The sequence below is a fragment of the Varanus komodoensis genome, unplaced genomic scaffold (assembly GCF_004798865.1).
Source record: "Varanus komodoensis strain SLA01 unplaced genomic scaffold, ASM479886v1 scaffold25, whole genome shotgun sequence".
Taxonomy (NCBI): domain Eukaryota; kingdom Metazoa; phylum Chordata; class Lepidosauria; order Squamata; family Varanidae; genus Varanus; species Varanus komodoensis.
The window spans coordinates 1,712,420-1,734,761 of NW_025335661.1; the positions used below are offsets into that span (position 1 = coordinate 1,712,420).

Sequence of the window (22,342 nt, forward strand, 5' to 3'; positions counted from 1 at the left end):
TGAAATGATATCAGGAACTGGAGGTTTACCATGTCAACTTTCACTTCTATCTGTCACCATTTTGGGTCCTGTTCTGGTGCTGTAGCATCATTTTGTGACTGATGGGCCTCTGTCATTTGTAGTTCTCCTGGGCAAGACTTGCAGATAGAAAGTACAAAAGTCCCTGGATTATCCAAAAGTGTGCACACAGAACCACCCCCCCCCCAAACATGGGTGCTGGTTATGTACACCACTGCAACTGCTGTTGTGATACACACTATGCACAAGCAAAATAAAGAAACTCCAAACTTCAACAGTCACTGCTGACATACTGTGCTTCAGAAATCATTACACTGAAAATAATGAAATGAGGTGTTTAAGGTATAGAAACTACCATTGCAAAATGGTGACTGAAAATATTACATTAATCTACTCAGAAGTAAGCCCAATCAAATTTAATAGGGATTGCTCTCAAGTAACTGCGTACAGGATTGTCATCTTAAGTAAATTCTGAGTACTGGTTTTTATTCAGAAATTATCTCAGCACTGGGTCAAAGGACCCAAGAAAACTGCTTTGTATGCCTAATGCTCTGCTGAAAGCTTACAAGAAAAATGTAGCAACTTCTCTGATGCTTTGATATCTGGTGAGATCTCAGTAAAATTATGATCAAAGTAATTAATATTACTTGAAAACAAAGCATCTTAAGGCAATAATAAGCATTCTGTTTAATCCATGCAACCAGCTGCATTTTACAAATCTCCATCTGATGGGGGCAGAACTACACTTAAGGAGCATTTCTCCTAAAGGTCAATAGAAAGTCCCTTTCCTGCAAGAGATATAAGTATGGAGGTAATTAGAGACATCTTGACACTGAGAAGTCCAGCATGTTTGAGCTCAATGGACTTTCTGCTGACTTCTGATCCAGTGATTGGAAGTGAGCTGAGTTGGGCTTTTTCCCCTGTGTGTCTTTGAGGCAGTTTGCATATCTTAAAAAAAGATAAGAAAATTTGCACAAATGGAGACAATGCGTGTAACATTATACAAACTGCATAATTCATGGTTGGTCAAATCAGCATTCCAAAGCACATGGATTTACTATAATTTGCATAGAATTGGATAAGTTGCAAACCACAGCTCATCTTACAGACAGAAATCCATGAGTCATCTGCAGATCAAATCATGAAAATCTGTCAGATTTTCATCCCATGATTGGATTCTTCACAGCTCCCTAATCATATATGATCCAATGCACAGATGAGCAGAAAAAAGGTTTCCAGATGTTTTAGACTTCAGCTTCCAGCATTTCTGATTATTGGTCATATTAAGTTGCTTTTCGAGGTTGAAATCCAAAAAAATTAGAGATCTACCTTCTGCCTACCCTCAATGAAAATGAATTTATTTTATTTGTGGAATTACAGCTAGTAGATGCTGTTCTTATTCTGAAGGCCAAAGGATTCTGAATTCCAAAGAATCCACCAATAGCTTGGGGCCAATGGGGTGTTTAGTAGTCCCCTATATAAGGCAGCCTTCCTGCCATACCATAAACTACTTTTAAAACCCTTAGACATAGAAAATTAGTTATGTGTTCCCCAATATCATGAAAAAGGCCTTACACAGCCCTCTTTTATGTTTCCCAGTTAAAAGAAAAGGAAGCTAATTTGAGCCATGTATTTACAAGATAAATGGAATTCCATTTCACACTATTCAGCACAATCAATATTACAGCCTTTAGCAGTTGTCAAAAGCTACCTATTCTTGAATGGTGAATGATTAGAGAAAGAAGATGCTATTCTGTCATTACATACTCTTCAGATGCCACTATCAACAGTTTCTCAAATTGGACAAGAAAATATGCTTACATTAAATGAAAATTGATTGCTGTTAACTGTGGTACATAGTTCTGGTTAATTTGGACTGACACTATCTACATAGCTTACAAAAATGCTAGATTGAAGCTGCAACAGAACCCTAATATATTTGTCACTGAGGAGCAGAACTTCTGTGCTGACAGCCACTCACAGGCCAAAAAGCTCAAGTGAATCACTTAAGCAGGCACATAGTCACCACCTTTCTGGTATACCTACTGGCAAATCAGTTGGAAAATTAAAAATCACCTGCCGTAAAACTTATGGACTACTTCCTATAGTATCACAATTTCCAATAAGGCTGTTGCTTTAGTTAGTGTAAGCTATTTCAAATCCTTAGGGCACTGAGTCATCATGAACACATGGTGGTTCTAGGGAACACTTCTTCAAGGATAAAGGGAAATGACAGTGAGCTCAGGGCCATTCCAGCAACTGTGCTAAAAGAATAAATTTTCTCCATCTTCCCATCCCATTCCTTTTATCTTGTGCGCCATGCCCTCTTACATTGTATGCTTCTGGGTAGACACTGTCGTGTTTAATTGATTATACAGTAGCAACCAAACTTATAAACAACTGTGCAGATCTGCCATGCCTGGACACAGACTTGCCTGATCAACTAGCATGCACCAGACTCTATTTAATTCTTTGCAGAATCACAACAGGTGAATGTGAACAAACTTCAGTTAATTGTATATCCCACCATTTGTGACCCAGATACCAAATGAAGACCTGTTCCAGCATTCTGCTCCTCATGCAATGAGGTGAACACCAAATATGTGTCAACTAGGCCTGCCTCCTCCATCGTATTCCCATCACTGATTCATCCTCAGTGTGTCAAAGAACAATCATCTCCAGCAGAAAACTTGTACGTGATTTAGAACACAGATCATTCAGGATATGAAAACATGAAGCAAGAAGAGGCTGAAGAAGACATACAGAGAATGATAGAGGCAGGAGGTAGAAATGAGAGTGTGTCTGTAGACAGTGTGCCACTGCTTTCCCACTCTGGTAGAGATCCCCAATTTTTTTGGACTCATGTGCACATTTGGGTAACTTGTGTGAACACCACCATAAAATGACTAACAGCTTTCTTGGGGGTCTGGCTAATCAGCAGTGAGCTAAAGAGGTGGGGTGGGGTAAAGATATTGCAAGACTAGAAGCTGGGAGGTAGGGAAGATGAGCAAGGCTAGAGAGTAGAAGGGAAGACAAAGGCAGCCAGGAAAAAGGAACGGGAGATAAATAACAAGGCAAGAGTTTGAGGAGAGAAACGGTAAAACTTGAGGGTGGGAGTGGAGGAGAGCAGAAAGGAGAAAGGTCTTGGGGAGAAAATGAGGTGGGGTCAGAGAACAACTTTTTTCTTCTGCCAGCTTGACAAATGCTGATCTGCATCAGGTGCATGAAGAAATAGGAAGAACCCCCCCCCCCCGGAAGCTTAGTGTTTTCCAAGGTTTTTCTTGCAAATGATATTTGAAGGCACAGAGAATGGAGAGGTTCATGAGTTCTGCTGAATGTCCCCTATGGACACTACATTGGGGGCTCCTGCTTTACATAATGTTAATTGCAAGGGGGAAAACAGGCCTCTTCAAATACTCTTATTATGAGAACTTACCTGATTAAAATGTTGCAGTTTTTCAATTAGGTTACTGATATGTGGGTCCAATCCTTTGACCTTCAGTTCTGGGTTATTAATTTGAGCCTTTAGTCCATTGGTAACCACTCTGCTTGTATAACTGCAATACAAAAGGACAGGAAAAGTGAAAGATTGTTATTAAAAGGTTAAGAGCTTTTATCTCTAAAGTTGATACTTTAATGCATAACCCTGGGAAGTATAGGAGTAGTCTACTGGTAGATGTGTGTGTGTGTGTGAAATACAGACATGGGTGGTTAGGAAGAAGCACCTGTGGGCTGTTTTAAAAACAGTCTGTTGGGAAAGAGTAAGCACCCCGTCCTCATCACCCAGCTCTGCTACCACAATAAGCTATTGAGACCACATTTCACTAGAGAAACTCTGAGCACCACAAGCTAGAGTAGGAATGTCGATATTAGTATCTGTCAAGATGCTACAAAATAGTAAGCAAACTTATTAGTTCTTTCAAACCTTTTGTCAAACTGCACGATACGTTCTAGGGAACACAGATACTTGCTCATTATCCTGTGACAATTTGGTTGCTCCTAATCATTCGATTTTGGTTTTGTTTTGTTTTGCTTTTGTTTTGTTTTTTTTTTACAAATCAACATACACATGGTTTTTCTGTACTGAACAACAGAATTTTGCTACACTAAGCTTTATAATTTCATCGCTTTGGTCACAAGTTATATTATTCCATTACATGAATTTGTATTATTAATCAGCATCTTATAACTAAGCATCTAAAGCAGGCATTATGTGTCCTCAACTTTTATGACAGGTTAGGATGGGAAAAAAGGAGGGGGGATAGGAAGAAATAATTAGATAGTCAGTAATCCATACATTTCATTTGACTTGGTGAAAAAATGGTTGAAAAGCTGGTCCACACAGAGCATGTATTGCTTGTTCACTCCTTTCATAAGAACCCATGTCATTCATTCATCCAACAATAGCCCAGTGAAATGCTTGGTTTGCAGATTCCTTTCAATTTCCATTGAGAATGGGAAAGCTGCAAATCAGAATATTTGTTGGATATTCATCATGCATCATATTCTAACATACAAGGAAAAGCAGGCATCTATAATGATTAATATAGCTGGGCACAAATAGCTACTTGAAATTTACTATTTCAATTAGTTTCTCCTGAGAAAGTTTTCAACCATTTCTCAGAGATGGGGCCGGTCATTAGCAGAGCTGCCATTACACCTCCCTCACCCCAGAAACCTTGTAGCATATTTGAGGGGGTCTATGTCATACCCAGCTCCAAGAAAGAGGCAGAAAGTGCTGTGTCAGAATCCATCCTCCAGTTTCTCTAAGTCTTCTTCCCAGCCAAAAGAGGCTTGCATTTGATTGCCTTATTCTCACAGTACTTAAATTATTTTCTATTTGTTTTGGTGGAGTTTTTGAACTTACTCTAGTATTTTAGGGTGGCCAAGGATACTCTGCAGTCCCCCCCCCCCTCAACACACAAATCCCTTCATTGTTGTACAGTCTTCCTGACTGCCCATGCATCTGAAAAACTCTCTGGGGAAGGAGTTACCTCAGGACATCTTCCCTGGGCTGGAGTGCAGGCAGATGCCAAGGCTGTGGATGGCCAGTGACATGACTGTACCACGACAGGCAGGACTCTCAGCTATGCTTTTGGGCCATGTCTTAAGTAAGTGCAAGAACCTCACTCTTGTTGAGAAAATTTGGGTAAATCCTGTCTGAAAAGCATTACTCCTGTGTGCCTTTGCATTGTGGGATCAAATCCTGTCTTCCTTCTCAAAACCAAGCTGTCACTGTTTAAAATGGCATTCCCCCACTCCTTTCTCTCAGCTTTAGCTGTAGGCTGCAGCAGACAGGCCATTTTAGCCCAAATATACATTGTAAATAGTCATTGTTGGAATTCAGTTTACAATAATCTTTTGATAGCCCAGAGGGCTTCATGTGCCCTGATCATGCAGAATGTTTAGAGTCGAGATAAGGGTCTGAGCTTATCATGAATAGTTTCTAGTAGCTTGAATTTGCATGTCTGAGCAGACCTGGAGATGGGTTCAAGTTACTCAACTAAAGTGTCAGTACAGACAATTAGAAATATTGTAATCTCATTGTTACAGTGTGATTGACTGACATTTCTTTATCTGTTCTGTATGTGATGACCTTATTGTAATCTCTGCATTCTGTCATCAATTGCCCTGTACCTGTGTACCTATAAATGCCCTGTAACGGTATTGAAGCTTTGCAGCAGAGTTCACCTCTGCCTGCCCGGTAATGCATCATGCATATTGTGAGTGTACCGCGGGAACCTTGGGTTAAAACAATAAAGCCTCAGATGGTCTGGACGCTTGGTCTTTCCCACGAACCCGAGTTTTATTCCTTCTTCTCAAATTGAGATTCCGGGATTCTGACACTCCACCTATGTGAATTTCACTGACATTTTCTTCTACTTCAACAATTGGTTTGTTTTTAAAAGTTATTTCTTTACTACCAAACTGAATGAGAAAGGTTAAAACACACACACACACACACACACACACACACACACACACAAGTGGGGGGAGGGGCTGGCATTACACTAAAGATTAACAGGACAACTTTATGAATTCTTCCAAAAGGGGCTTACTCCCAGTCCAAAAGCCCATTAAAGTAGTTCTTTGGGCTTACCTGGTAGTAATCTTGCATTCAAAGATCAGGGTGCAAAATATTCAGAAGCCAGCCCACTCCACTATTTCCTTACCATGCTGTCTCCACACCTCAGTCACAGCCAAAGCATTATATGTCCAGGTCTCCACTGATTTATTTTTATTTATTTTTACTGATTTATTTCCCATCTTTCTTCCACAGGTGTCAAAGCAGCATAAAAGAGATTTTGAATTTGTTTCCCCTTCAGGTATTGCACTAGCTTAACTTCCACAAGATTGCAGAATCATGTGCCTTCAGACATTAGACTTGATGCCAAGCAGTAAATGCATCCTTCCTGGTGCCTCTTTCAGTGTAAGGGCTAAACATGTGTGCTTGTGTAGGAGGACAGTGCTAAGGAGGTTTTTGTTGGGGGTTTTTTTGGTCACTGTGAGGCAGAGATGTGCCTACCTTGAAATGGATGCTTGGGTTATGACTGAGCATACGGGGAAACAGTTGAGGCTGGGCATCTCAGGAGAGGAAGGGGACCAGTATAATGACTTTGGGAAAGTCAACTTGAGTCCTGCTTTCTGAATAAAGAACCAAGGTCAGTGTCAAGGGTAGGCATGGTCAGACACATGCCGATCGCCCATGGCCCTTCAGGAGCCCAACAACAAGAGCACCTTGCCATTGCTCTGCTCAGCACCACTGTGACCTGAGTGCTTGGCTGCCTCTGGTCTGGCCCAAGCAGCAGAGGAGATAAGAAGGTGGAACAGTCGATGCCACTTCCTCCTTGTTCTCCTGCTCTTTGCCTGTTGAACAAATTTTAGCATGATGAAAAGGAAGATGTGGAACAAGAGCAGCTGCTGAGAAAACACACTCTGAGGAAGGGAGCTCACTGAAGTTCTCTCTCCCAAGGTTGCTCCAAACCTTGGAGCCAGCACTGTACAGAAGAGTCAGAAACTCCATCCCTTGTGCACAGAAATGGGCTGCAATTAAGCCAAAAGGATTACACATCCTTTCCCTGTTTGCTTCTGCCTCTGTTGTTTCCCTGTGTTAAATTTTAGGTCATAAGCTACTTGAGGTGGGGGCTTTTTGCACTCTCTCCTTAAAATCTAAACAAGGCAGAAGTGTCCTTTACCACCTCTTCCATTTGTTCTCACCATTTAACAGCTTAGAACATCTAATATGATGCAGTCATTATATTTGTAAACCAGAATCACAGGCCTCAATCGGGCAGGGGAAAATGTCACCAGGCAAGAGGCAATGTCCCTAAGCACCCATCCAAGAGGGCTCACTAATTTTCCAAATCAATGAGCTTGTGAGAGGCTTTCAATAACTGATAGTACAAATCTCATCCTATTTTAATTATGCATCATTCACTAGAACAGTTTCACCTTTTGCATTCCTGATACCATATTGAATGTCTTCATATAAATTACTTGAGGTTGGCTGAGTCTGAGGAAAAAAAAATCAAATCATCTTTCTTCACTTCATACAGGTCAAAATGAAACTCCCCCTTTGGAAAATAATAATAATAAAACAAAAAGATTCAACAATGTTTTAATGCCATAAAAAAGAAACAGTAGACACCTGGCTATTGTTAAATATACTAGAGACCTCAAGGGGAAATGTATCTGTCAGATAATTGTACTTGGAAAAGTCTAGATATATGTTATTAATACTAAAGAGAGACACTATATTATTTAAACAGAAGACTTCATAGTATTTCCAAAGTAAACTGTATGCTAAGATAGGGATAGCCAAGAAATTCATTCAGTTTGTACTTTAAAATGATTTTACCAAATGTGCACCTTCCAGACCTGCATATGAACCTAGTTTACAATTTACAGAATTGAAGATGGACCCAAATGCCAATTGTGGATGAAATCCATACATTTCTTCAGTGCTCCTGAAGCTCTTTTCTTCCTGATCCATTAAAAATTGTATTGCTAATTTTAAAAAATTATTTTTAAATTTAAAAATCTTAAAAATGCTAATTTATTTTACTATGTATTATGTTTGTTTATTTTATGTGAGCCGTCCTGAGGCTATAAGCGATGGGATGGCATACAAAAAGTCTAAATAAATAAATACCTTAAAAATCCGATTCTTCTTCCTGTTCCTGAATTTGACACTAATTGACCATTTAGTAAGCAGGAAGATAAGGAAAGAGTTGCCTCCTGGCCATCCAAGCCTTCTTCCATCCATACAGACCTGTCCCCTTTGTTCTTCTCTTGTTCCTAGCCCCCACCTTCCCTTTCTGTCCCCTGTTCCTTGCTTTTTCTTGCTGATTCTTTCTACACCCAGCCTCTGTCCCTAGTATCTCTCTCCTCCCAACCTCTTTATCTCACTGATTCTCTTCACTCATTCATTTTAACTAGACACAGGCTTCCATAGCAGTCTGATCTTGACTAGCCACATGCTCCATGGGAGCCATTTTGTGCAGGCATCTCAAATTCCAGAATGTGCCTGTGGACCCAACAAGATTGGGGACCCTTGTTGCACTATCTGTAGGGGAGTCATGCTGGTCTTGTCCCAAGCATCTAAACAACTCGGAGGGCAACTACAAGGATTGCCATATACTAGGTACTTGGCATCTCATGCGCATAGATATTCCTCCTGTAAAGCAGGTATTTTTATCTCTGGTGAAATGAGAAAGGTCGTGACCTGCACATTTAGCAAAACTATTCCTCTCTGCACACTTGTTGAAGGTTTCAGCACAACCATATCTCCTGCAGAATTGCCTTTTGCAGCCACCAGACTCTGCTGCAGGAATTTCCCCAGGGACTCCTTCCTCCTTGGTAAGGTCTGTGGCTCTCTTGTGCTGAATGACAAAGCGTTTGGTTCTGTAGTCTTTGCTATTGCCTGAGGCTTGCTAAAGGCCTTTGCTCTGCAGAAGGCAATTGCTTGTGCTGGAGTCAAATGAGAATTTTTCAAGAGTATCTCTTTGAGCTTGATGTCTAAAATGAAGACAGTTTAGATCTATGGAGACCCGAATTCACAGTGCTGAGATTTGTCTATAAGCAGTGTGACAAAAGAGTCTATGCTTGCTGCCTCATCATAATGAAGCTGGCAGACCTGGAATTGTTCAAAAAACAGATTTTTTTCCCGGGCTCCTGATTTTTGAATGCAGTAAAGACATCTGCTAGTGTCTTGTTTGCTGGGTTGTCATAGATATTAGGGATATTGTTATAGATCTCTAAAGGCTTTTCTGTTCCACAATGCAGCACCATGGCAATTTTGTAGTTGCTCTACCCTTTCCCATTAATAAAAGGTTGTGCACTGGAAAACATCTCTCCAGGGGGCTTTGTAAGGAGAGCAGTTTGCTGATGACATGATGTAATGGACTCTGGATGGTTAATATGGGGGAAGGGGCTGAGTTTGCCTGCTCAGCTTGCAGTTCACCCTAAGCTCTACTCTCCAGGCAAAACACAAGAGGCCCGGAACTTCACAGGTTTCTTTATTCTTGCAATATGTGAGAAGACTAATTTCTGAAGAGCTCTAGCCACAGATTCAGTCTTGCATTAATAGAAAGACCCCACCGAAACCTCCAGGAAAGAAAGTGAAACTAAAGCTTGCAGATGCTTTATAACACACACACACACACACACACACACACACACACACACACACAAGGCTTGAATAAGATTTTATCAGTTTACATGTTCCAGAATGAACACACATTCAGACACAATCTCTGGTCAAAGCTATTCCAAGCTTGCCATGTGATTTGCAGAACAAAACATGCACATAGTTCAAGAATGCACACACATATATGCTTTTATCAGTGGAAAAAGAACTGCATACTTTTCAAAGATGAATTGTGGTGTATAGTTGGAAAATACACACAAAATTTGCATATATTTTCATATTAAAGGAAAGAAACAAAGTTCAAAATCTGATATAGACTTGACTTGGAATGAGCTTCAAGATAGAATTCCAAGAACTTTGATGAGACTAAATTTTGCTGATTCACACATCCCTAACACAAATACATGGCTCACATGTATCATAATGCATAACTTTATACCATACATAACAGTGGAGGCAGATACATCCAAAACTCGCTTACCACCATATGGGAAGGACAGAAACTTGTCTGACAGATCTGTGATTAGCCTGCTGCATGATATACATGTGAGAAATAGCTTCCAGCACTTTAAGTAATCTTTTCTTTCTTTCTTTCTTTCTTTCTTTCTTTCTTTCTTTCTTTCTTTCTTTCACTGAAAGTATGTGGTTTTGAAAAAGGATAATACAGAATAGCATCATTTGCTTCAAGCTGTGCTCTTTGAAAGGCTCTGAAAAAGACTGTCCACCCTTTCCTAAACATATGCAGATTCACACATTTAAATCCCTTGCAGCTCCTTTTTGTGTTTTTGCTATTTACTATGGAAAGACTCCTTTGGAATCAGTAATTTGAAGATTGTTATCCTGAGATATGTATAATTAAGGATCTTTAAGATAATAGTTTTGAAGTACTGCTGGGAAGGGAGGGGAGTAACTGTAAGAGAAGCTGCATAATATAGAAAGGCAGGTACAGAATGGCAACTTTAAAAAAGTAAAATATCGAACACATTGTAAACACAAATGATAAGAAAATAAGGCAAGGGGCAGATAAACTTTAAAACAATCCTTTTGGCATCATATATTTTGATGGAAATATTCACACATTCATGAAAATGAAATCAAGTGTGAAAAGAAACACCAAATAAATTCTTATTGTTTCCTATTCAGAGTTTTAACAATGAAAAACTTGCAATTAATGTTCACACAGTTTTCATGAAAAAATGGTCCACGTTTGTTGTCAAGCTAAAATTATGGCTTGTTTAACCCTCAACCATCCAGATCAAATATCATAACTAATACTTTCACAAAGTACATGGGAATCAGAAGGAGCAAGTGTAAGGCAGGCAGTTTGCTTGTGGCCTCAACAAACTGGGGATTGTTAGATTCAGACTGGGTCAGTATGTCAAGACAAAAATCCCAGTTATTTTGAAACTACTGGGATTGGTATCTGTGCTTGTTTCTTAAACTTCGTATTGCTTTATGGCAGCTCTGAAAAGGAATAGTAAGTCCATGAGCGTAACAGAAAATAAACTGATATGTGATGCAATGAACTTTAGTGTACAAAAGCTTTATATGGAATTCTTTATATAGAAAACCAGGTTGCAAAGATTGAAAATTAGAATTGATAGAAAACACACACACAAAACAACATCTTAAACAGTAATAATAACAGAATTAGACTTATCATCTTATCATGTTTTAATAGTCTTTAATATGGGTTTGATTCTGCTCTCTGAAGTTTTAATAGATTTCTATTCAACACTAGCAGTAGTACAAACTATGTTTTGTGAGTGTAAATAACCTCTAGTCCATCACTACAACATCATGCTGTGCTAGATGACACAGAAATTAGTACAATGCAATTTGTTTTACCATGAGTGTTGAACAGGATATTACTCAATGGTAGCTCATTTGTTATTCTAATTTTTATTTTAATTTATTTTTTCTCTTTGGGTCAAAAGGTGAGTTATCAAAATTTTAAATTAGTAATATTTCATGACACTCTAATCTTTGATGTAGTTTAACTACCCAAGGAGGCAAAGAACAACGTTATTTCTGACAGATCAGGATTTTTATTCTACTTAAATGAGTAATTCAGGAAAGAAGCAAATAATGTTATGAATATTAGCACATACACATGTTATACATACATAACGTGTATATAAAAGGTAAAGGTTTCCCCATGACATTAAAGTCCAGTTATGCCTGACTCTAGGGGGCAGTGCTCATCTCCATTTCCCAGCCGAGGGAGCCAGACTTTGTCCGCAGACAGTCTCCGTGGTCATGTGGCCGGCATGACTAAACACCAAAGTGCATGGAACACTGTTACCTTCCCACCAAAGTGGTACCTTTTTATCTACTTGCATTTAAATGCTTTCAAACTGCAAGGTTGGCAGGAGCTGGGACCAAGCATGGGAGCTCACTCCATCCTGCGGATTCGAACTGTCGACCTTTTGATTAACCAGCCCAGCAGCTCAGCAGTTTAAACCACTATGCTGCCCACAGTCCCTATGTATATGTGTACATATACATATATACACAGGGCTTTTTTTGTCATAGAATCCACCAGAACAGTGTTCCGGCACCTTTTTTTGACGGATTTTTCCAAGTGATTGTGAATTGCCCTGTTGGGCATAGCAGGTCATTAACATAGTGCCTGCGGGCTGCTTGTGTGTCGGCTCTGTCAGCGCTGATTGTGAGGGCGCTGCTCGACTTGGGGCACTGCTCGGCTTGGGATCGGTCATGTGGTCATGCTTACTGCCGGTGGCGACCATTGTGTAAAAGTGTGACCCCAAGACGTGAGTTCCGGCACCTTTTTTTTTTGTGTTTGTTTTTACAAAAAAAGCACTGTATATACATATATACAGACAGAGACCCACACAATATAAGGTAGTGTAGTTCTAAGGAAAAAGATAAGCTAATATGAATCTAATGAATGATTTAAAAATTGATTGATCCAAATTGGTTGCAATTAAATCCTATTGCAATCTGTTTTTATTGCCTTCCTAGAAATGAAAAGCGAAGAAATGATGAAACACAACACAAAGCTATGGGCTAGATAGAGTACAATTTGTGCAAGGATGGTTTAGTTTATGGGAAACAAAAACATCAGAATTCTGAAATAAACATTTTTCTAAGGCTACATTCCTATATGTGTTTGAGGGAGAAAGCCCAGTTGTCTGAGTCGACAAATGTAGAATTATATTTTACTCACCTTCCCATCAACTGTTGCTTAAATGAATGTGAAGGGTATTGATTTCTTTATTATTCAAGACATGACTGTAGACCTATAGCTATATAAAGCAAGCCCTTTCCTGTTTAACTTCACTCTTTTAAATGATTAGCATATGAAATGTGGTAAATATAAAACTAAATTATTGATTTTTTTCCCCAAAATGAATTACAGAAAATGGAAAAAAACCTTGAAAGTACCTTCCTGGATTTCAGTGTAGTTAAGGATATATGGTTTCTTAGCCATATACGAGTAAACAAACAAGTGAACTATTTGTCAGCTTCTATCCTAACTTTAAGTAGATACAACTCGTTGTGCTACTTTTGCAGTATGGGCCATAGAGAAAATAGACAAAAAATCCATATAACAGGGATGATGTTAGAATAGTAACAGCAAGGGATTATACAAAAATGGTATAAGCTAAGGGTTGACCTGTCCATAGAGTTTGAAAGCAGTAGGTTAGCACAACGGGTTAGTCAGGGTACAGAGCTAATTAACAGCTCAAGTTGCATAGAGAGCCTTGCATGCGAACAGAAATCACAAGTGTGTGTGAGTACATGCGCGCGCGCGCACACACGTGTGGAGACAGGTTGCTTAGTGGCCACATGAAGCCAAATACTCTTCCTTTTCTCTTGTGTTTCTTGTGCATAAAAAAATTAGCATGTTTAATACGTGTTGTAGTAGTTGTGGTTTCGTTCTGTTAGAGGCTTGGCCTGATATATTCTGTTTTATAGTTCCAGAAGCTTAGAAAGAGGTGCACTTTAAGACCTAGTTAAGCTTACCAAACCATTCACTTTCCAGATTATGTCTACTTTATTCAGCCACTACTGCCAATATGTGGTCCAGAGCTCTACATATGCAAATGCTTCCTGGTTTCTTATATGGTATGTGCTTTTATGTATATATGAGAATTCTCTCATTCTTGGAACCTTCTCTGGCTCACAGAAGAGCAGAGAGAAACAATCTCTGCATTTCCACCTAAGTGCAATTGAAATCATAAGAATTGCTGGCTCCTGGCACTATCTTATATTTCAAGCTTTCTCATAATTCAACCATGGAGGATCAGAATTAAAAGAAATCCAAGTCAATATACCTCCATTGGTAGCTTGCTCATCCCCCACCCCCAGCTCAAGAACAAGAGTAATTTCTGGTTACTATGAACAAGACTAATTCAGTTGGATCCTACCCCCTCACCCCCCCCCCCACACACACACTATGCATATTAAGAGCAATGTTGCAAAACACAAAACAAATCAACCAAACACATTTCTGTCTCTGCAGTCGTACAGAGCTTATTTGGACGGCATTCTTGTAACTCACGTCTTTCTGCCGGACAATTTGCATTGAGGTGGCACATGCTTGATCCACTATTCCAAACTAGGATATCATTGCCCATCTGTTCCCAGAGAACAGGTGAAGCTCATCTTTGTCATTGAATCAACTGCTGTGATCACTGGCCAGCATCACTGGCAAGCTGAAGTGGCAGCAGTGAAGAAAATAAGTAACCGCATTACAGTCACACCATGCCATCCAGCCCTCTGGCAACACAGAGTGGGCAGTGGGGAACTGTTTCCAGCGACTACCACACTACTGCAGTATAATGACTGGGGTCTATCTTTATCAGATCTAAACGTATTAAACCACCTAGGGGCAAATTGCAGAGGAGTCCCTGATGGTACCATTGCTCCACCTTATTCATAGTCATTTACAGAAGGGTACGATAACATCATATTCCACCCACGACCCTGTCATGTTTTCTTACTGCTTTGTCAATTTTCTAATTTAATAAAGTGCCTCTGTTAAGCAGGACCAAGTGAATGAGCAATGTGCAAGATTGCCAGGATCATCTGGTGCCTATCTATATTTGTGATCACTGCTTGCTTTGGTTGAACGGGATATCCAAGTCCAATGTGAGCACATGGTGATCAGTTTAGAATCTTTTCTGCAGACATGTGCATGTGAATGTATTTGAACAGGACATGCTTGCATATTTTGCAAAGAAAAGCAAGTTCCATACATCCCTACTAATAAGGAAGTTAAAATGGAACAGTTGCACAATGCCTTCTGGTTACTAGCTCTCTGTCTGGAAGCACCCTAGGTTAATGCATAGTATACTGTTCTTGCTTGACCACATATACACACTTGCCTCAGATTTGTTTTACAATAAGACATCCAGTATTCATACACTCCAGTTGCAAAGAAAAATATCAAGCATATTACAAAAGGAGATCCCAAAAGTGGAAACTGAGTACACAATAAGATAGCACTGTCTTTCTGTTTCTAGCAGAGCAAGTATGGAAAAGCATTCAAAGAACATGATGCTGTCATTCAATAAAACACATCTTTTTCTAGAGTTTTGAATTTGGCATCTTTCACCGGTGTTAAATTCACTTTTAAAGGGAGGTCAAATATGAATGAACTTATGTGCTATGGAATATCTGAAAAAAAGAATGATTTAGGAAGGCAATTTACTCGGGCAACATTTTTCAATCCTTTTGCTGATATTAGTAAAGATTTATGGCTGATTAGAACTGCCTTCCTTCATACTTTTTATTCTCCTTCTACTTGATCCTGGAGGAGGCCTCTATTGCTGTGTTTATGGGTTTATAGTTTGTTGCCATAGATGTGACTGATGCCATGAATTTAGTGTTGCATATTCATTGCACCATTGAGTGGGGCAGATTTTTCCTGCTTTAAAAATGATTTCTGAAAACACTGGCTTGTCAATGTTTCCAGTACTGAAGAAAGCACTCTTTATGTTATGCAAACTGGATATAATTTGATTATTGCAGCACCACAGTATTCTTCATAAAACAAAGCTCAACTGCCTTCCCTCACAACAAACTAGCTATTTTTGGATCAAAAAAATTCCAACACTGCTAAGATTGAAAATGCAGCTCCTTAAAAAATACTTCTAGGTAAAAGCCTAAAGGGGAATACTGGAAGATGATTTTCCAATTGCTCTGTAAAAATACATGTAAATCTAGTACTAGTCTTTTGAATGTAATATTCCTGAGCTCATGCCCATTGAAGCCATATTCAGTTCCAGTTTTAATCAGTCTGGGGGTTCAGCCATCTCTCTAGGGTTTCCCAGATAGACACACTTCCTTCCTTATGACCACTGATTGGCAGTTCCCCAGCTTTTGTGCTGCTTTCCACCCCTTCCACTTGACATGCCTTTATTAAATCTTCTGGGAAGAAAAGGCAATGTTAAGGTAAAATTTTCATGACTGAGTACTTATGTTGCATAAGTAGTGCGCTAGATGCTGAATAAAGACACCCCTTATCCACCTGGCAGTGATTGGCTCAGAAGGACTGACAACAGGAAGTGCTCCTTCATACAGTTGGTAGATAACTACAGAATTCACAACCAAAAAACATGATGGTGGCTGCTACCTTGGACAACTTTCAAAAATAAGACAAATCCAGAGAGAACAATGAATGGCTATTAGCTAAGGCAGGTAAACGGAACCTCTACACTAGACTGAATAGAAGTTGCTATGGACAAACTGCACAACATGACTGTCATCTCAAGACAGTCCTATATCAGGTCTGAATTCTTGTCTATCCAGCCTAATTTTGATTATTCCATCTTTCTCCAACCTTGTGCCCTCCATATGTGTTAGACTGCAGCTTCCAGAAGTAGGTTGCTGTGCTGACGGGGGGTGATGAGAACTGAAGTGCAAAACATCTGGGGCAGTAGGTCAGAGGAAGTAGCAGTAACTCTGCAGGCATCTCTGCCACCACCTGGTCCTTTTAATAAGATATGCCAAGCAACACAACTGAGACACCTCTGCATGCAAACACCAAGGTGCAGTCCATCCCTTTATGTTCTGCCGCTTGGACGTGCTCATCTAGCCCTTGCTAGATGGGTCTCTGCCTGGTCAGCAAGACCACACACACAGAGTGTCTGCAGGCACCAGAGCAAAGCTCATTAAGGAGCAGAAATTCCACTCTGTCCATCTATTGCTCCATCATTAAAGTCTCCTGCACTGACTTTTGCCCTGGCCATGAGTCTAATTATCAAAAATTAATAGGTTCCATGTAAATATGGATAGTCAGCAATATAATGTTCTATAATCTACTTTTCCAAAGAACAGCTGAAAATGTTAATAAATACTCTCCTTTGGGTATATGTGATACAAGAAACTACATGAGGGAGAGAGAAAGAAAAACCCATTTGATCTACACTTTTATTAGTTTTCATTTGGCAAAGAGAAGTGTCCTGCCCACATCAAAGGAGAAAGTGAAAAACTATGAAAAATTTGGAGATGATTACATCCAATCAACATGGAATTTCAACCTAGTAGGAGATCAAAGTCCTGTGGCTAAGTGATGTCTACGTTGTAGTTGCACAGGGACGTATGGACAAGTTGAAGCCTGAATACTGATTAAATATAATAAAAAGAATATATTTGAGAGAGATAAAGACTGCATTTTTGCTGGAATTACATACACAAACCCCACTCTCAATAATCAGGCATCTATCAAGATGTTAACTATATTACAGTTGATGAAAAATAGATTTGCATCACCACAGTCAGCAAGCCAAATCACTGATCTACTCCAAATATAGGACTCTGAGCTTGCAATCTGATCTTTGAAGGCACCTGCATGGAGCCTTATTGTCTTTTATGAAATTTCATAGAAATGTAACCACCCATGCTAACGGGGATAAGCAGCACCAGTAATGACGCAACAAAACTGGGCACTAGTGAAGGAGTTTTCTTCTTAACTTTTTGGTTTAGCTACTGTTACCTTCAGGATCAAGAGATGTACAAATAAGGAAAAAATACACAAAACAAGGTGAAATGCCATCTGATCAGGGAATGAGGCTCTCTCTCGCTCGCTTCCTCCCCCCCCCCCCCTTCATATATATAAAACAGAAGCTAAGGTAATTTCTTTTATCTGGACAACATCAGAACTCTGCAGCAAGCAGAACAATAAGCTCATTAGTTAGAAGGGTAAGTTATAAATAGCAGTTCCAGGACACCATAACACTACAGATCAGTTATCTTTTCACCGCAAGCAGTAGGTCTTGCTTGGCCGATGCTGATATTCCCCTGTACCTGGAGAAGAACTGAAATCCACCTAGTTCTTCTGCCTTGCCAAGCAGGCAAAACCTCCAATCAGTCTCATATTTGTATCTGAGCCCAGGCCCAGATTCCAGTGGATTTTACAACAAGTGACGAGAGATTTCTTAACATAAACAGAAGAATCCAAACCCCAACTGTTTCATCATTTTCAGTCCTTCCTCACGTGGAGTCCAAAGTGGTTGTGGACCTTTTTTTGGAAGGGTGAACACTTATGGATCGTTATTTGCAAATTTAGTCACACAAAAATGTGCAAAATAAAAGGCACTGATGAAAATACATACCCCCCCCTCCCCAGTTTACACATGCAGGGTAAAGAGTGGATACACCTTATGGGGAGAGTTGCACATTTAGGGCCAATTTGCACATTTTGGGGACCACACATTTGCACAAATACATCCAAATGTATTTGCATAAATCTGGAGTGTTCAGATCAGCAGAAGCAGGAGCAAATTGCCAGCAGTGTAGTTTTCTCACCATTCATACATCCCTAGTTAGGTTTACGAGCTGGCAGAGATAAGGAACACAGGATACTGTTGCTGCAAGATAGCTTCACTGACACCCAGGGGATGTGGCGCTGGTGCTTCTTGGATGCCCTCATGATGGTCTACCAACAGTCAAGAGTAAGGGGCACTATATTCAATGCTCTAACTTGGAGGTAGAGGAGGGAGTGCCACCCAACTCCAGTAACAAGATATTCACAGTAGCAGTGAGTTGAGTGCCAGAGCCCTCATAGACACAAGGAATCTGGACATTAAACAACTTGCTTTGTTGTAGGCAGGAGAAAGCTGCCTTAGTTCAGAGCAGATGTTCTTCTAGCATTGTCTGTGCTGACTGGCATGAGTGCTCCAAGAGCTGAGGCAAAGGTCTTCTAAGCACCTGCTACCTGATCCTTTTGACTGGAGAGACTGAGGATTTAACCCAGGACCATCTGCATGGACAACTACGTGCTCTGCCTCTGAGCCATGGTGCCATAATGATGGTTTGGCTTTTAGTTCAATCTGTTTATTGAATGCCATGTCTTCATTCTGGGTTGCTGGAGCAAAACTGTTGTGCTGTGAGCCTTTGATCCACCAGACATATTACACAGCAGTGAAGGCAGAACAGGAATTGCAGACAGTTCTGGCTCCCTTGTGTGCTGATGCTTACAGACATGGCTTGGGATGGTGTTGGTAGGGAGGCATGCATTTGTCAGGTGGACATGTTGCATTTTTAGAAAATGCACATCCATTTTTAAATTATCTAATCTTAAATACACACACAAGTGTGCATGTAAATCAGCCTTTGATGGCAGGGTGAATGCAGGAGCTCTTAATGGTTCCTCTTTGCTATGGTGAATTTCACCAACAAGGAGAATTTGGGACTTGCTTCTGTTCATTTGTTCTCACTGCAGATTCAGGCCTCAAAGTGCCCTCTCTCTGATAAGCAGCAGTAATTAATCTCCCAGCTGTACATTAAAGGGAGTGGAAATGAAAAGTCTTTTATTGGCATTCTCATTATTTAATGATAATTAGACCCTGGAGTGCCATAACTACCCCCAATTTTTATTTTACAAATAGCAGGCAGAGCCATTGCTCTCCCTACAGCTGTCTTAAAAATCTGTTTCCAATCCCCAAGTGAATACCATGTTAGAAATGCAAGGACGCAGCCCTGGTGTCACACAGAAACACACAGTCTGGGCACACACAGACACCAGAATGTTTTAAGTTAAATTATCTCTCCTGCAGTTCACATGATTCCATTGCCTTCAGCAATGCCTAATGCCACAGGTCATTTAGCCATGGGTCCTGTAGTCAGCACTGAACCAATATCTGAGCTTTGAAAGCAGAAAAACAATTGCGATTGCACAATCTACTTCAAGTCACCATCCTTCATCATTCCATGACCTAAAGCAAGACATTTGCTAAGATTCATTTGCATTCATTTTATAATGATTTAAATTTACGTGTCAGTACAGTTATAGGCCTGCCTGTGAGGAAAAACTCATGCATTCCCACCCCACACAACCCGAAGCCTAACCCTCTCCACCCCCTAAGAGATGCTAAATCAAACTCCTTTTTTTAGACATCAGAATTCTGTATCAGTCAGAATGACAAGATACCTAATTCTCAGATATACAAGGAGAAAGGTTATGGCCAAAAGCCATCATCACTCTATAAATCCAAGAAGCTGTACCTGCAAACGTGTGAGAAAACTAATAGGGGACTGAAAATTTGATGGATTTTCCTGATTCAGCCTCCTGGTTTCTGGTTCTAGTCACCTTTGCTGTGGTGCAAGTCAAGGCAGTACACAAACTTCTGTCTTAAAGATGGAATGTTTTAAAAACCCACTAATGAAACCCTGCACAAATAAACACCTGAAAATCACATGGCTGTAGTGGGGTTTGTGCAGATTGGTTGATTTTACACAAATTGCTCTGGAGTAACATGGTTTTGGACTTATCTGTGTATCTTTCATTAGCAGTTAAATAATGTGTGTGACACAGACTGTTTTAGAGACAGAAATCTGTGAAAAGAGACACAAGCCTGTGATCATCAGATCAGAAGCACACAGAAAATGCATCAACAGAAAAGCCCAATTTCCAGTTTCAGTATCTGAAACAAATCTGTTGTTAGCCCTGCTTATGCTAGAGTCATGGAAGTGAATGGCACTTAGTTTTGACTAAGTACCATTTATTTCAATGGTCTAGTCTAAGCAGGGCTAATTTTGGATACAACACAAGTATTTGTGCTGCTGTATGTTGTCCTGTAAGACACCCATTGCTGGGAGTGAGACAGGGAAATGCAACCCTGTTGATTCTCCTGGACCCTTCCATGGCTTTCGACAACATTAACCATGGTGTCCTTCTGGAGTGGCTGGTCAGACTAGGGATTGGAGACACTGCTTTGCAGCAGCTTCATGCCCACCTGGCTGACCATGTCCAGAAGGTGGTGCTGAGGATAATTGCTCTTCACCATGGCATTTATTCCATGAGGTTCCACAGGACTCAATAGTATCTATTTAATATCTACATGAAACTGTTGGGACAAGTCATCCGGAGGTTTGGGCTGAGATGTCAGCAATATGCTGATGATACTCAGCTCTACTTCTCTGTTATGTCAAATCCAGGTAAGGCAGTGTCTGCTCTGAACCTGTGCCTGGATTCAGTAATGGACTGGATGACAGCCAATAAACTGAAGCTCAGACCAGGAAAGACTGAGGTACTGCTGGTGGATGGATCATGTGACAGGTGTGGGGGTCCAATCTGTCCTGGATGGGGTCACACTCCCCCTAAGGGACAGGGTCTATAGCCTGGAGCTGCTTCTGTACTCAGAACTATCACTTGAGTCTGAGGTAGCATGACAGGTAGACTCAGTGGCTAGAGCCTGGCCACAGTTACCCATGTCCTGATACCCTCCCAGTTGGATGATTGTGGGGATGCCTTTCAGGATGGCCTGGAAACTTCAACTGGTTCAAATAGGGCTGTGCAACTGTTGACAAAAGTGAGTCCATATTACACCAATCCTGTACTACCTGTAGCGGCTACCAGCTGAGGTCCAGGTCCAAAGTGTTTGTTTTGACATATAAATCTCTAAATGGCTTGAGACCAGAATACCTGAAGGACCACCTTCTCCAATAAGTACCTACCCAACCTTTAATATCCAAATCAGAGGGCCTTCTTGAAGAACCATCTGTCTGAAGAATTGAGGGGGGTAACAAATAGAAGGGCCTTCTCCGTGGTTGTGGTTCCCCTCTGAAGTGGGCTGCCCCAACAAGTTTTCTTGGGAACCTCATTATTAGCATTTCTGTTTCAGGTGAAGACTGTTCTATTTTCTAGGTATTTTAATAATTAAATGTTGTTGTTATTACATTGCCCATATTTTATGAATTTTAACTGATATTTTAAAATGTTATACTTATTGTTGTATTTTATGAAGTCGTTTTATTGTCTTGTTGATTTTTAATGGCATGAACACCATCCAGAAAGCCCTACATTGGGCTATAGGTTATGGTATATACATGTAAACAAATAAATATATACATGATTATAAATTCTCCACTGAAATTTCCTTGTGAATTACGAGCATAAACAAAAACACAAAGTAACTTTAGATCTGAAAATTACTCTTTTGACACACATGCATGTCTGCCATCAGCTTTTTGTGTTCCCAGGAAGTATTTTAGTACAAGTTAGAGGTGTGCATGCGTGTATGCTTGTGCATGGTGAAGGTTTTCTTGGGCTACAACCAAACTCTCTTATTCATGGACTTATTTATTGCAACCTTTAACCATGCAGAACTCCTTACTTCAGTCCCAGTATAAGCCCTCCCAAATTTTCCCTTGGTTCTTCAAATGGTAGATGAGTAATCAGAATAGATTATGCATAGGTAGGTG

General features: G+C 40.2%; 1 protein-coding gene across 1 annotated transcript in view; it reads right to left on the bottom strand.

Annotated features, from left to right (window-relative positions):
- Nucleotides 1-22,342, bottom strand: part of LOC123024793 (glypican-5-like) — a 406,903-nt gene that overhangs the window by 185,007 nt on the left and 199,554 nt on the right. The window contains exon 6 of the mRNA XM_044432951.1: nt 3,455-3,575. Within this exon, the coding sequence (XP_044288886.1) occupies nt 3,455-3,575 (121 nt within the window). The remainder of the gene's footprint in view (nt 1-3,454; nt 3,576-22,342) is intronic.